General features: G+C 43.2%; 2 protein-coding genes across 18 annotated transcripts in view; one reads left to right on the top strand and one right to left on the bottom strand.

Annotated features, from left to right (window-relative positions):
* LOC122534680 overlaps nucleotides 1-10,178 on the bottom strand; it is an 11,737-nt gene extending 1,559 nt beyond the window's left edge. The window contains exons 1-7 of one of the 2 annotated variants that reach the window (XM_043665559.1): nucleotides 9,999-10,178; nucleotides 7,747-8,013; nucleotides 6,209-6,314; nucleotides 4,557-4,771; nucleotides 2,664-2,763; nucleotides 1,419-1,630; nucleotides 648-1,025 (exon numbers count right to left, since the gene is read on the bottom strand). In XM_043665559.1, the coding sequence (XP_043521494.1) occupies nucleotides 648-1,025; nucleotides 1,419-1,630; nucleotides 2,664-2,763; nucleotides 4,557-4,771; nucleotides 6,209-6,314; nucleotides 7,747-8,013 (1,278 nt within the window). In that variant the 5' untranslated portion in view covers nucleotides 9,999-10,178. The remainder of the gene's footprint in view (nucleotides 1-647; nucleotides 1,026-1,418; nucleotides 1,631-2,663; nucleotides 2,764-4,556; nucleotides 4,772-6,208; nucleotides 6,315-7,746; nucleotides 8,014-9,998) is intronic. The other variant, XM_043665560.1, reaches the window with a different exon arrangement.
* LOC122534678 (coiled-coil domain-containing protein AGAP005037) overlaps nucleotides 1-15,481 on the top strand; it is a 57,611-nt gene that overhangs the window by 6,462 nt on the left and 35,668 nt on the right. The window lies entirely within an intron of this gene.

The following is a 15,481-nucleotide window of genomic DNA, read 5'->3' on the forward strand; positions in this document are numbered from 1 at the left end:
TTTTTTTGCATATTCTTAAAGGACATGGTTTCAAAAATAAATCTCTGTAACCTGTAACGTGTGAACACCTAAAATTAACGAAATTGTATGGTTGTTTGAAGAACGCGACGACCGCAGCGTCATTGTTGCCGCAATACTAAACTTTAAAGGCATTTTTCTGGAAACTATGTTTCTCAGAACGGTGTCCACGATATCTCAAAATCTACTCGACTTTGATTGACTCAAAGTTTGAAGTACGCATTTAGTACACGTGTGACTGTAGCCCCTGTCAGAATCAAGTTTTATTTTTTATATTTTTTTAGGCTTCCGAAGTTTGACAGAAACATGCAAAAATCGGCAATCGAACTTCAAAGTATCGCCACATGTTTAATTACCGACTTTTTTCTTTTCTTTTGGTACCTGCTATAGTTAAACTCATACCATTCACGTTTTTTTATTTTTTTCAAAAGCGGCCATGTTTGAGAGTATGCAGTGCCACTAACTTTTAACTTTTTTTCGTCGCAAAAAAATTTTGAAACGTCAATTTGACTTGCAAAAGGTGTGATGTAAAGTTTCTTTGCAAAAAATTCCCCGACAAAGTTAAAAAAAAAAAAAACACTTCACACCAGAATACTCCCTTTGGAAAGCGTTTCGGCGAAAGCTCTTACCTTTCCATCGGTAGATCTTTCCGTCGACTTTGCGTCGATCTCCCTTTTCGCCACGGCGGATACTCGGCCGGTCGCGTCCTCCGATCCCTCGCTCCCGGTTTCAATCGCCAACGAATCCTTCTTCTCTCTCTTGAAGAGACTGCGGAACGACGGGCTGGCTGCCACGTCGGTTATTCCGCTCGCCGAGGGCAAACCTACGCCAGACCGTAGACTGCCGAAGAACTGGCTAGATTGCAGGGGGAACGCTGTCGCGACGACGGAATTGGGATTCGCGGGTGGTAACGGTTGAGGGGCTGGATTGCGTGGAATCACCGCTGGATGCCTCAGGATCACTCCACTCTGAACGATCTGTAGCGGCGATCCTGGATTGATTTTCACCTGGAGAATTTTCACCATACGATACCATCGTTTACCGTGTTTTCTCCCTTTCTCGTTTTTCACCATTACTCGCCAAAGAGGAGAAAGATGAAGATCGCTCTCGGTTCGTTTAACGCTACAACTACCAAAAAAAAAGGAGTCGAAATGACCAATTGACAATCTCTCCATGGAAATTTTATACATTTAAAACAGTGTATTTTTAAATACTCGTGAATGATTTTTAATCAAATATATGTATATATATGTATATATCGATAAAAGCTTGTATCGTTCAATTTTGTTCTTGTACCTTGCACTTCAATTTCTTTGCTACTGAAATATTATACTTTGGTCGTCGGTAGTTGTAGCGTTGATGAATTCCGAGACGAATTCCGTACGATGATGGATACGCACCTGATGATTGATTTGTCCGGCAGTGAGGTAGGGATGTTGCGGAAGGGGTGGCCCGGTTACAGGAGGACGCGTAGGCCTGGGCGTGTTGTTGCTGGTATCGTGCTCGTAGTGATTCGCGTGATGATGTTTGTGGTCCTTGTGGGCTTTCCCGGCTGTCAACGCGACCCCGTAAAGCTGCACCATCGTTATTTCGCCGAGGAGCCCGCCGGATCCTGAAGAGCAAACTTGATTTTTCTTTCTTTGTTCGTCGAACAAAGGAGTCGACGAAAGATTCGACGAAATCCATGAATTTCCACGTCGAATTGCGTGGAATAACCCTCCGCCTACTGTGCCGGGGTCACAGTTTTCACCTGTGTTGGGAGCTGCTTGTGCATTAGTGATTATGCGGCTGTGTGCCGTGTGTTCGCCAAATTGCCAAAGCGACGACGACTAAAGACGAAAAAAATCAGCTTCTGGTAACGTTCTGAGAAAGAAAGACGCGCAGCATTTTATTTCAGAGTTTATTTTATATTTTAGCGTTTTTATTATTGTTTTAGTATTTTAATATTTAGCATTTAATAGTTTGTACTATTTCTTTTAGTATTTTATACCATTTTTGTATTTAGTATTTAATATTATTTTTGCATTTACTATTCAGATTTTAGTTTTCAGCACTATTTCAATATTTTACTATTTTTATTATTAATTTACCGTTTCTGTTATTATTTTTGTTCTTTTTACTACTTTTTTCCGTTGTTTCTATTTGTCGACGCAATGTCTTCATTGCCAACGAGCAATCTTTCTTTGTCCAATCTGCACAAGACGTTCCTGACATAAATGACATAGTAAATATATATATAACTTTATTATTCATGAGTGACTATTATTTGTTGCTTATACTTGTACATGTTCCTATATGAGTCGGGTGTCTGTCACTGCGTTGGTACAATATCGGTGAGGACCGTCACTCTGTACAGTATCGGTGAGCAGTATCCGTCCGGACAAACCCTAAATATGTATTAGCGGGATATTCGTGTGGGTCAAAATGACCCCGGCACAGGACGCTGAGAGTTACGAAGCGAAACTTTGGCGAAAGTAGACCGATTTACCTTAGATTGAGATATCTAACAACGAGTCAAGAGTACACTTAATGTGTCTCGATTGTCCATCTCTCTCAGTCGGTCAAATTGGTCAAATTCGACTTATTCGACTTATTTTTTACGCAAAGAATCACCCGTGTTCAAACCAAACAACATCGTTTCTCACCTGGAGGAGCTTCGTCGCCTTCCAAAAATCCGCCGCCCAGCTGTCGTTGCTCCTGCCCTGTGATCGCCACTCCACCCCCTTTGATGACGTGCCGGACCAGCTAACGAACCGAGAGAAACGGCAAGCAAGCTAATTAGCCAAAGGGTTTCGTTTGTCAATCGCGTACGTACTTTCGTTCGTACTTTCACCGAGTCGAGAATGATCGTTGTTAAGTCGGCGACATAGTGTAACAAAGGACATAGAGCACAAAGTTTTTCCACAAAAACGCGTGGGAACGCGTTCGCTTTCTTGCTCGAACGAAGGAAACAGCATAACAGCGAAAATGTTGGTCGAACAGGAAATTTGATGAATACCACCACCTCTCGAGAAAGAAGAGACTGTTCGTTCGTTCGTTCGTTCGTTCGTTCGTTCGTTCGTTCGTTCGTTCGTTCAGCCGGCGAACGAACGCGCGCGGATAATACCGGGACGCAAGACCTTCTATCTCGGGGCATAGTAAAATTCCTTTCACCGCGCGTTCCCTTCTTCGATTACGCTTATCCGTTTATCGCCCCGGGCGAGCCTGCCGAGTCGCTGCTTCACTCGATATCCACCGAAACGAAACGTATAACGCCACGGGTTCGCCTTTCCGCGAACGGCAAATCTTTTCCCTTCCATTGGAAACAGGATAGGTGGGAACTTTTCCACAATGAAGAAATACAACTATATCGACTATCGGTGCCCATTTTTCATTTTCTTTTCACAAAGCAGCGAGTTTATCTCTCCGCGGAGAGGATCTCCGTGAAAATTCACGAGTCGCTAGCGAGCGCGAGGAGCGTGGAATTCTCGTTTCCGAGGAAATAGAGTGTGAATCGGCTTGGTAACGCGCAATAACTTTCGCGCGGAGACGAGACACGAAGGCGAGAGGAAAAGCGCGCGAGACAACTTCCGGAAAAACGAGGGACTCGTCCTCGGGGGGGGGGGGGGGGGGATTCTCGCGCGATTTGCATCGGCGGCGGTTCGACTCGAGATGAGCGATGAGAAAAAAGAAAGGAAGAGAGAGAGAGAGAGAGAGAGAGAGAGAGAGAGGTTACGCAAGCGAGTTTAATGAGAGAAATGGCTCGTGCTGGAACCGGATACGATATCCAGCGGTCGAACGCAGCCGCCGCTTCCGAAGATCGCTTTCTATTCGAGTTGGGCGTCACGCCACGCTACGCCACGCCACCTGGCGCGGCCGACTTTCGAGAAATTGACGCGCGAAAAACAAGCAGACCCTGGCATTGCTCGCTCGTTCAACTCGCGTGCGTTCTTCCCGCCAAGCGAGTTGTCGCGTAAGCCTTCGTCAGACGCGAATTCAAAGTACGTGCGTGCTCGTTTCCACGTGCGACGTTTGAATTGGAAACGATCGTTGGAAAAACCCGAGTACTTCGAACTCGTTCCAAAAGAAAAAAACAGTACGTGTTCCGTACTGTTTACGTGATAATTCGACGCATTTTCTCACGCCTGTCTCGATTCTTTTTGAAGTTATTTTACGACGGTAGATGTTGGTTATTGGCTTGTTGCCAATTTCTTCCCCCATATATACGTATACCAGAGACATTTCAGTACACACAAACTCTTATTTTACACGCTTTGCGACTAAAAACTATTTAAATCGCTGGGAAAAACACGCTGAAATTTCTTCTAACGAAACGAATCACGAATCGACCAATTGAGATATCGACCATTCTGGTAGTTGCGCAGCCGTTAACAGAGTACATCGAAGTATGTACCTGTACTTTATAATTTTCCGCGGGCGTTGGCGATCATCCGTCGCTTTCACGGCCGCGAATTTTTTCACGGGGGCGCTCGAGAGCGAGTGGAGTGCGCGGCCGAAAGCCCGCGGTGAAAAGCAAAGCACGGGCGAAGCTCACTTACCCTGTTGTTGAACCCGCGACCTACGCGCTCGTCGTTGACCCAGATCTGCCATTCTCCTGTACGGCCGTTCCAGCTTTGGCACGAGTGATACCACTTGTTCAATCGGAGCGGATAATTCAATCTGTACAAGTTGTGCCCGTCGATGTTCATCATGTAGTAGGAACTCCTGGCGGTGTTCGCCACCCAGGAGAGAATCCCGCGCGGTTGATCCCCGACTTGAAAACCAAATTCAATCGGCGGTTAACGGCCGATCTCGGAGAAACGTTCCTCCCACGTTCACACGAAATATCATTGACACGCATATCTCCAAAATACGATCTTACGGATCGATTTCCATCAAATATCACATCTGCACATCCTTTGGTCACTCAACTGTTGAATTCTACAGTCTACCACGCGCGAGATACTAAAGACTAAAGGGATACTAGCCCCTGGACCTTTGCTACAGATTTATATAAATGAACATCCGAACCTGTGTATCTCATTAATCGACACTAGTAGTAGTAACTATTCTGCGTGCCACTCTGACTCACTGATAATCCTCAACGAGGATCGATTGTGAACGTTCTTAACGAAATTAAAAGAAAAAAAAAAAACAAAAAAATCACCAAACATCACGATATTTGTTATCGTTGAAAAATAGGGGTAGAAAAAGAACATGGCGAATAATAATTCCGTTCGCGAGCGTTTGGACATTTGTCCATTACAGTAAATGAATACGGCCGAGAAACATCGGGAAAATCGTCGGACGTGTTTCGCGGGATTGCCTCATTCTTCTGGCGTATTTACGCGCGATTCGCCGGAACACGTTCGCCTCGAGAGCTCGCTTGCGAAACACGTTCCGAGGGTTTCTTTGGAATTCGAACCGTTGCGCGATCCTCCTCGGACGAGTATCTCCAGCCGAACGAAACGCCTAGCCTCTTGCGTTATTTTTTCACATTTGTTTAATTTAACTCTGAGTTTCTCTAAATTCGGAGTTTCCAGGACCACGGCTGCTAAACTACGCTCGACCAAAGCGTAATTTCCATCAGAGACGTTAAAAGCAAAACAAACAGAAAATTCTTTACACTTATTACATGAACACGCAAGCTTTTATCTATGCATTTTACGAAAGAATCTCATTCGAATCTCCAAAAATATTCAGATATGGCCATTTTGGTAGTTCTAGTGTTAAAACTAGTCGAAACTACGTGTGACTGGAGCGTAAAATTTCCACCAGAGACGTTGAAAGAGTAAAAAAATAAAAGAAACAGGAAAATCTTTATAGTTTTTACAATATTACATGGACACTCAAGATTTCATCTGTGTATTTTACGAGAGAATCACTCGAATCTTCAAAAATATTCAAATGGCCATTTTGACCATTTTAGAATGAGTCAACTGGCTGGGTCCTCAATGGCCCAATGAAGCCCTTTTGTATATAGTTTGCTCGTTCGCTTCGTTCGCGCCTTTCTCTCTCGCCCGAGGGAAACACTCTCGTTTTCAATACATCGAGAAACGTACAGTTTCGATCTTCGAGAAACGCGTAGAGAAACACTTTCGCTCGTCCGAAACTCCTTTTCAGGATAAAGAAGAGGATAAGAAAAAAAGAAAGAAAGAAAAAGAAACAAAGGGACGGGTGAAAGGAGAAGGAAGCTAGCAGCGTCGCTCACCTGCGTACGAGAACAAGGGATGGTCGTTGCTGTGATTGTAGAATTTCGTCCACATGCACAAGGTGAACTCCTTGATGTCTGGCAGCTCCGTCTTGTAGTGAACGTACTGCGGAAGAGAAGAGTATACGTGTACGTAACGTTAATCGATGGAAAGCGAGCGTCGGCTCGCGAGATCCGCGAGATCCGCGGCTCATCATCGTTTACACGCGCGAGGAATTACGCGATCGGGACGCGTTTCTTGCACGATTTAACTCGCTCGGGAAAAACCCGTCACTCGCCTAACCCCTCCCTCCCCCCTCCCCAGAAAGCAGTTTTTCCCCCTTCGAGTTTCCGCGTGCTTGTTTTTCGCTTTCTACCGACAAATCGGCTCCTACCTATAAGAGAGTGCCATAACTAGGTGATATAACCGGGAGAGGCCGATTCCACGTAAAAAAAAAAAAAAAAACACGAACAATGATAAATATAAACCGGAAATGTAATTCTTTGCCAGATGAATGCTCTTTCTGTCAATCGAAGAACACTTGGTTCGAGCAGTCGTTCAGAAACTTCGACTGGCGAAAGACTGAAATTGAAGAGAAAATTGGTAACAAAATTTCTGGAATGGCTCTGGCATTTTGCCATTTTCTAAACGGAAGAAGATGCACGGATGCACTTCTCGAGACGTAAATTTCAATCGTTCGCGGGAAAATAATAACGAAAGGAAGAATTGAAATGAATTTTTCGTTTTGTTTTTAATTTTTCCACGTAGAATGAATCTTGGGTGAGAAAACGAAAGCGCCTAATCGTTCTTGCGCGAAGCGATTCGTTGCGTAATTGGTCGTTTGCTTCGTAGATTTAACCATTTCGCGAGAGCAAGGTCTCTGCCGTAATTTCCTTCCTGCACTCGCGCTCACACGCGTAATAAATTGCTCCGCGTCGACGTCCCTTGACATCGATCGACCATTAATTTTCGTTGGATAAAATGACACGCCGCGGGGAAAACGCATCCGAGAAGAACAAAAGTCCGGTGATTTCGCGAAATTCTTCTGCATCGAGAATGTGCGGGAAACAGACAATTCGAAAGAATCAGAAAAATTTACGCGTGCGAAAATTGTACTCGCGAGGGAGGAAATTTCGACTTTGCGATGGACGTTCGATCGATCGAAGGTGTTTTCCTTTCGTCAATAACTTTGATCGATAGCGTGGAAAACAAAAAAAAGTGGACGACAAAGTCGGTCGATTTCAACGACTCGCGAAAACAAGGAGGAGCGACACATTTCCACGCGTGGGGCAATTTTTCTCGCTTTCGTTGTCGCGATTCGCGTCGTTTTTTTTTTTTCTTTTCTTCACGCTCGTGTGAAAACTCCCTCGACCGCGGGATCCTCGCAACACGCAACCACTGCACGAAATCTTCGTTCGTACAATTCGAGGGAATGATTAATTACGTTGGAAGGGATATGGAATATAGAGAACAGAATTAGGAATATAGATGGAACACGAGGAGGGGATGATCAATCGGCATAAATGTACAATTAGGAACATGGAATTCACTCTCTCACCTCGAAGTAGAATTGTTGCTTCATCGCGACTTTGTAAAGAGCACATTGGTCTTGGTGGTGCTGCTGGGCCAACAGCAACGAACCCTCTACGTCGTAGAGAGATTGCGCGGCGCCGCTTTCGTAAATATTCAGAGCGGGTCCCTGATGTAGAATGGTGGCTGGTGTGAACGAGGGGTTCCAAGACGTGGAGATGGCCCGTGCCATGGCCCACGATAGCAGGCCGTAGAGAAGCCGAAAGATCGGCATCATTCCTTCCCCTCGATCCATCTGAGAACAGAGAATCGCGCAAAGTGTTTACACGGGTGAAATTATGAAATACAAGGCAGCAGTGAATCTGTGAATAATGTGACAAGCGATCACTTTTACTCATTCATCTAGAGAATAATATTCTATGGTACTTGTTCATCCTCGAAAACAATGCTGTCCAAACTAAAGATACTCAAAGGAACTCAAGAAAGAAGAAAAAAACGGGTTTCTCCCATTTTATCTCCTGTGTTGTATCATATACAGAGAGAGGATTCTAATATCATTACGTTAAGTCGATCGCGAACAACGAGCACGTATTAACAACAATAATTATTCTACCTAGAAACTGTTGATTTCTTTGTCCAATAGTAACAATCTTCGAAAGACAAAAGAAGCGATCAAACAGTGTCACCAATTTCGATGGACAACGTTGTTCCCATAGAATATCCTCTTTTTCTTTAGAATTGATGTCTGTATATTCGTTTTATAAGAAATGATAACTGTATCTTTTTTTTACGCATAAAATTGACGCGTACTTTCCATTTCTCGAGGAAGCATGTCCGTGGGGAACTCTCTACGCGAAATGAACGAGTTTTTTTTGGCTATAAAACACAAAACATACTGGCGAAACGCGCCAACGATAAACGATGAATCACCGGTACGGTACGGTGCTGAACGATTAAAATCGGGAGACAATCCACGCGTTGCGGCGCGTTGGATATTCCCCTTGCAGCGGAGGAACAACTGAATGTTGGCTGGAAGCCTCCTCGAACGCGTTTCGTCGTTGCGCGGGCTTGTTGCGAAAATTTCATTCAAAGCAGCGAAACGAACAAACGAGAATCATTCATTTTTTATATCGAGCAGCCAAGGAGCTTGGCGAAGCTAACGACGATGCGCGGGGTAGGTCGATTTGCGTATTTTCTTGTGGTCAATGGTCCATTATCGCTACAACTACCGATTAGACTAAAGTAGAATATTTGTAGCAAAGACGTTGGAGTAACCTTGTAGCAAGGTAATAATGAAATAAAGAACACGAGCTTTTGTTAAAAATTATCCGATTATCTAAAGTACGCAGTCATAAATGTATAAAATTTCTAAACTGGAAAATTAATGTTTCGACCACCACCGTAGGTGTCGTCGAGTAGGTTTCTGCGTTGAACGAAACTCTCGTTTGTCGAATCCAATTCTTCGTTCGAATATGCAAACGAGAAATCGTATAGGGAATAGGAAGAACGGGATTAAAATACGGTTTAAAGAAAACGCGGGAAAACTAGAAAAACTAGGGCAAACGTTCGAGCGTGATCGATTCTCTGGAAAATGCAATTTTTAACGGGAAAATGGTATTCTTTTGTTTTTCTTTTTTTTTTTTTTCTTTTTTCTTTTTCCTCGGATGGAATCACTCTCAAAACAGATTCACATCGACAAACGAAATTATTTCTGGCAGTTTGATCTTTGAAAGTTACTCGACTTTCCCTAATCTCCCGATAAACGCATCGACGACCGATTTAAAAATTTTAATTTAAAATTCTGCGTTCTTCCGTTTAAATCTTGTTAGAAAAAAAAATATAAGTTTTTTTTTTCTTATTCTTATCTGAAAGTTATTTCGCAAGCATTGTCCGATGCATTAATTTGACAATTACCTGTCCATTACTTTCGTAGAAGAGGACCTGACCGACTACAGCAGGATTAGATACATACACACACACACACATATATATGTATATATGTAAAGTGTTGAAATATCCCCGTTATTTACTCCGGGTTTTCCGAGGCGTTCCCGGCGTTCCAGACAACGATCCCCGTTTTTCATCGGAATTTCAAAAGTTATTTCGATATCTGGCCAGCGTGGTTTCCACGGAGGATTGAAAGCTGACGCGCTGACCGTACATGCACGGTATATATACGTATATATGTCTTCTCCGATGGATATCGGGCAGGGCGAATAGCAGGGAAGTTCCGGGCGAAAAATCCGGATCGAGGGGCAGGGAGGGAAGAGAACAACTCACCGAGAGAAGCAATCACCGGGTTGACTCGCGGCGGCGGTGGCACGAGGTAGATCCTCGCGGTCTCGAAACAGAAAGGTAACTGTCCGCTCGTTCTGTTCGTCGTAGGCCACGTAAACTCGCAAGAGGTGTGCACACCTCCTACCAGCTTTGACTCCCCTTTTTCTTTCTCTCTTTCACAGTCTCTCGGCCATCCTGCGATTCACGATACCGGCACGCAGGATGCACTCTTTCTCCTCTCTACGTACCCAACTTTAACCACTATATTTCTCCTTTCTCTCTCTCTCTCTCTCCCTCTCTCTCTCGAAATTTTCCAGTTCATTTCGCAACGCGCGACGAAGCGAAGTACGCTGGAACAAATTAATTTGTTCTGGAACGTTGTTTATTGTTGTACTCTGGCACAGTAGGTTGGCATTTGGACGCTAATCTGCATATTTGTCTAGAAATTTGCAACATTATTAGAAACGAAATCGTTTCCCATGATCCGCATATTTAACGCTCGGTAAAGTCAAAACGAGCAATTGTTACAATATAATGTAGTCGTGAAAGGAACGTTACCACGTTACGTTAATGATACGGAAAATATATACGGTTCTTTCCTCGCACGCAAATGTTGGAAAAATCAATGTCAATTGGTAGGAAAACTTTTTCGCGCGGTTACCTTGAAAATTCGAAGCAGAGAGAGAGAGAGAGAGAGAGAGAGAGAGAAAAGGAAAAAATTGATCGTGAATCACGGGCGGGCACTCTTTCATCGAGATAAAAGAAAGGTAGCGAGCGGTCGGCCTTCGCGAGCGCAGCTTAGGCTTGAACTGTTAATTAAGTAACGATCGAGAATGCACGGCGAGAAAAAACACGTCTAATCGCGTAATCGCTTCGATCGATCGACCGCGTTCATTTTCACTCGCTCGCCGTCCAATCGATATACCGGCGCCGGATATATTCTCGTTTTCGCGGAAGAATCGATCGAAGCGGAGGAGAAAGTCGCAGACGAGTCCTCCTCCGAGAAAAGAACATTACGAAACAACCGGGACAGAAAATGTCCTCTTCTCCTAAACAAGTTCCGATGCCCCGATGCTTTCGACCACCGAATCTCCATTCCCTTCTCGAGAATTCTCTCCATTGAGTTTTCTGACGACGCGAATCGAGCGAATCGAGCGGATCGAGCGACCGGCGCCTCGATCGAGGCAATCGAGGTTCTTCGTTTCGCCTTCTTGCCGTGCGTGTGTATTCGCCCGTTGGAAATATAGAAGGCTAGCCAGGCTATTGATTACAAAAGGAAAAAAAAAAAAAAAACGACAGTTTCACGTTCGAATTGACAGGCCGCTCGCGATTAAATTGCACGCGTCGAAATGGAGGTGAAGGAAATTGCCGGATCAAAGTTCCATCAGGTCAAAAAGTAACTCCGTTTTTTCAATACACCTGCGAATTTTTCGTGAGAAACGAAAACTTTATCAGACGATGTATCGTCCATGTCGTAATTTACCTTTTCGAATATTTATTTATTCACTCATTTTTCACGGGTAAAGAAATACCCGTTGGTAGAAAAAGTGATGCAGTTGTAAAAATTTTTTTCAATGTAACGAGGCATGAGATTGAGTGAAAAATTACAAGGAAATACCAGATAATGAGCGTTCGAAAAATGGGAATGAATGGGTGAAAACAACGTGCACTACTAGCGTTAATAAATGTACGATTGTACGAGTTATAGAAGTACAATGACGGCGAACCTTTTTGAGAAGTAGATCAAATTTTGTTCGTTATTTTTTTTAGTACTAGCTCGTGGGTCACTAAGTCAGTGGCGTCACTTGGAAAGGGGGAGGGAAGGATGGTTAAAAACTACTTTTTTTTGGTTCTCACTTTTATAATCCTCTAAAAACTCCTCCTTTACTTTTACTTTTGCAAGTGAAGAGTAAAAAGTAAATGTCGACGTCAAAAAATTGATATAAAAGGGGCGACATCGTGCCCAGTCACCCCTACACTATACATTAGATATGCATACTTTATTTTTTAATATTTTTTATTGTCTGTTCTCTCTTTTATATAAAAAACTAGCAAAACTATCCATTCTGAGAATGGAATCTAGTGTGTTTTTTTAGTGTTTATTACATCTGTTTAATCGTAAGCGCTGCATAAAATTTTTGGACACAACTATACTCGTATAACATTTAAGACTTAAAATATCTATATGTATACATATAACCAAGTCATAAATCCTCCGTAAAACACAATTATGCACTTATTTCTCACGTTTAAGCTCTAACCGAACACTTGTAATTTTCTTAACATTTCTTGAAAAGAGGAGTTCGAAAAATAGTTAAAATTCTTTTATATATATATGACGATAAGTTTATAAAAATCGACGTGTGGGTCATTTAAAAAGCCTGCGTGTATCAGTGTCCGACCCGCGGGTCATAGGTTCGCCATCATTGCCATAGTATGTTCGATGGTGTTCAGTGTGAAGCAATTCAGAATGACGTAGTGATCTGAAAGGAACATTTCAATGATAATCGGGCACGAGATCAGACCACTGAATATCCTATTGACAAAGACCAAGTCAGCTATTTTCCAGCAATGTTCAAGTGTGGTCAGTATAATAATTATTGCACAGGCAATATATTTACACAAATTCAACGAAACGTCTTTTCTGAAAAAATGCACCGGCGAGGCTTCTCCTCTCCTCTGAAACCTGTCTCTCTTCCTATGAAACTGTTGTCCCTTTCTCCGCGAAAGACCGGAAGGATAGAGCGGCGGGGCACGGCGAAAGGACGACACCTGGAAAATGAAAGTGAAAGATTCTGCGTGAAAGAACTACGTGTGTCTGGATCAGTATTAGGAATTTTCTTAATAATTCAAATTATTTCAGGATTATTTTTGTTATCTATACATTATTGTCCAAATATTGATCTTGTTTTTTAAAGAATTTCTCATATTACAAAAGATATAAATTCAGGATGATTAATTCGTTTAATTCGTAAATAGGGCATCATTTTATTTTTTATTAATTTATGTTCTTCATATCAGACGAAATTTATTTTATTATTCACTTAAACTTAATTATGTTTGATTAATTGATAAAATAATTTTATTTTTATCAGTAGCAACTGCATTTTTAGGATGTGTATTATTACCATTAGGACAAATATCATTTTGAGGAGCTATAGTAATCACTAATCGATGTACGTGGGCGGTCACGTCTGGAAAAATCGCGTCGCGTCGACGATCGAGAACCGATGAAAGAAAACTCGCGACGAGTTGCACGAGTATCTGAGAAATCCGTGTGATTGTTCTTCTCTTGAGAAAATCAAAATCAGGGTAAATGGACGCGGGGACTCGACTCGATCGATTCGTTCGCGAGTCGGTAATGGCCGTGAATCCACGCGATTGCGCACTGGGTAAAGAAAAGAAAAAAAAAAAATCGGCTTTACGTGCGAGAGTTTAGATAGGAGAAGCACGAGGAGCAATTTTTCAAATTTCGCCCGACAGAAACCGCGTGAAACTGTGTGAGAACGAGAAAGAAACTCGAGAGAGACCGGGGAGAAAAATCAGGGCTAATTTCGCCTCGAGTCCCGGTTCTCCGATTAGAAGGGAAACCGAATTAAAAGGAGGTCCTGCGTTCGTTAAAATCAGTCGATCGCGAACAATTCGTTCGCCGGGAGGCAGACACCGTTCGTTTTTAACCCAGATAACTCCGGACCTTCGTGACGTGGTCTCCAAGTAATTTTTTCTTCTTTTTTTTTCTCCTTTCTTTCTTTCTCCTCTCACAGTTTAGCGCAATTAATCGATCCTCTCGAATTTTCAACGGCCGAGCGCGCTTCGAAGCTGGTACTGGTGGTCGAACAATTTTCTAGATCCACGACGACAGATATCTTTAAAGATTCGAACGCGTGTGTCCTTTCCCTATTCCTCGTGCCTTGGTTTCCTCCGATACGAGTTTTGCGCTCGTTCTATTGTTAACGAACTGTTTTGCGTAACTGTTTGCGCAACCGTTTCGCGGTTATGTAAATCGCGGTTGTGCACCGGATTTGGCGTCGATTTTCCATCGATCCCCTTTAGGCAGATCGACTTTAGACAGCGATGACTTTTAGAGGAAATAGAAAAGGGACCGGGAGCGAAACGGTAAACAGGAAGCTAAACAGGAGACTGGTCGGTCGTGTGTGTCTTTATTACGACACAATGGAAACGATTAAAAAAAAAAAAAAACGACATTCCGCAAGAGTTTAGCGGAGCGCCGACTCACGTGAGCAAACCTTTACCATTGTTTCTTGTAAACTCTTCGATTCGACTCGATGCACAATTCGAAGTAATTTCCAAACAGCGCAGAGTACTACTCTCGAAAAACTTGGCAGCGTGTTCGCACGACTGGAACGTTGAAATGACGTTCTAGAACTACCAGAGTGGTCAAAGTGACCAATTTCTAGTTTTTGATAGATGTTTTTTTTTTTACAGACGCGAAACAGTACGTTTCGTGTCTCGTTACGTTTCTAATTACAGGATCGAGCAATGTAATTATTCAATGTAGCAGAGTCTAGCTATTTTTAATCACTTAAAGTTAGTTGTATTTACAGACATGTTACATTAGTTCAATACTTTTGGGATAGATACGTGTAAATAGCTATTCACACATACGTATAATGTATCGCTGTACAAAGAACCGGAAGTCATTCGGTTGGCTGAAAGTGAAGAATCAGAAATAGCTAGTAATAAATAATAAGACAGCGTGTTGTTTAATTCGTCGTAAAATATACAAACGAAAGCTCGTACGCTCCGTACGTTGATTCGTGAAACGTTTAGTTTCACGCGAGAAGAAAAGCGCGCCTCTCGGATGGGTTACGTGACCACACCACGAGGCCACTGATCAGGCGAGAGCATCGAGAGAGAGAGAGAGAGATATAGCATGAAATCCCGTGAAATCCTGACCAGACGATTTTCGGTGAAAGTGAAAGCAATCGTACGAACCAGGGTCGTCGAATCGGGGAAACGGAACTTGAAGTTGCTCCGGCACCGAGAGCCACACGGTCGATTCTCTCCCCGCGTCGTGTGGTGGTCACGCAACGCCCTCGCGAGTTCCACGCCCTTGCACCACGGTACGTGTTAAACACCGGCAAGGTTTCTCGGTTTCACGGTCGAAATCGATACGAGTCGGGACTCTCGACCCCTGGAGAACCAGCAGAAATCCAACGTGCGAAACGACGATGACGATGATCGTTCCATCTCTCGTAATCTCGCCCGTTGAGAAATGTTCTTGGACCGGTGAAAGTTTTTTTCGGAGATACATGTTTCGGACAAATCGTTGGTTGGACTCGGCACGCGTCGCGTTGCATAACCGTGTGGTGTCTGCAATTGCTTCAACAATGTGTGTCACACTCCCGTACTCGTCGAGTTGGATTTAAATCGATGATCTCCTTAGGTTCAAGATTTCTCGTTTATCCGACTTTTATTCTACGCGTCTCGTGAAATTTAATAAAGAGTTTTCTAACGTGACTTGT

Source organism: Frieseomelitta varia, unplaced genomic scaffold (assembly GCF_011392965.1).
Source record: "Frieseomelitta varia isolate USP_RPSP 00005682 unplaced genomic scaffold, Fvar_1.2 scaffold_625, whole genome shotgun sequence".
In the NCBI taxonomy this organism is placed as follows: Eukaryota; Metazoa; Arthropoda; class Insecta; order Hymenoptera; family Apidae; genus Frieseomelitta; species Frieseomelitta varia.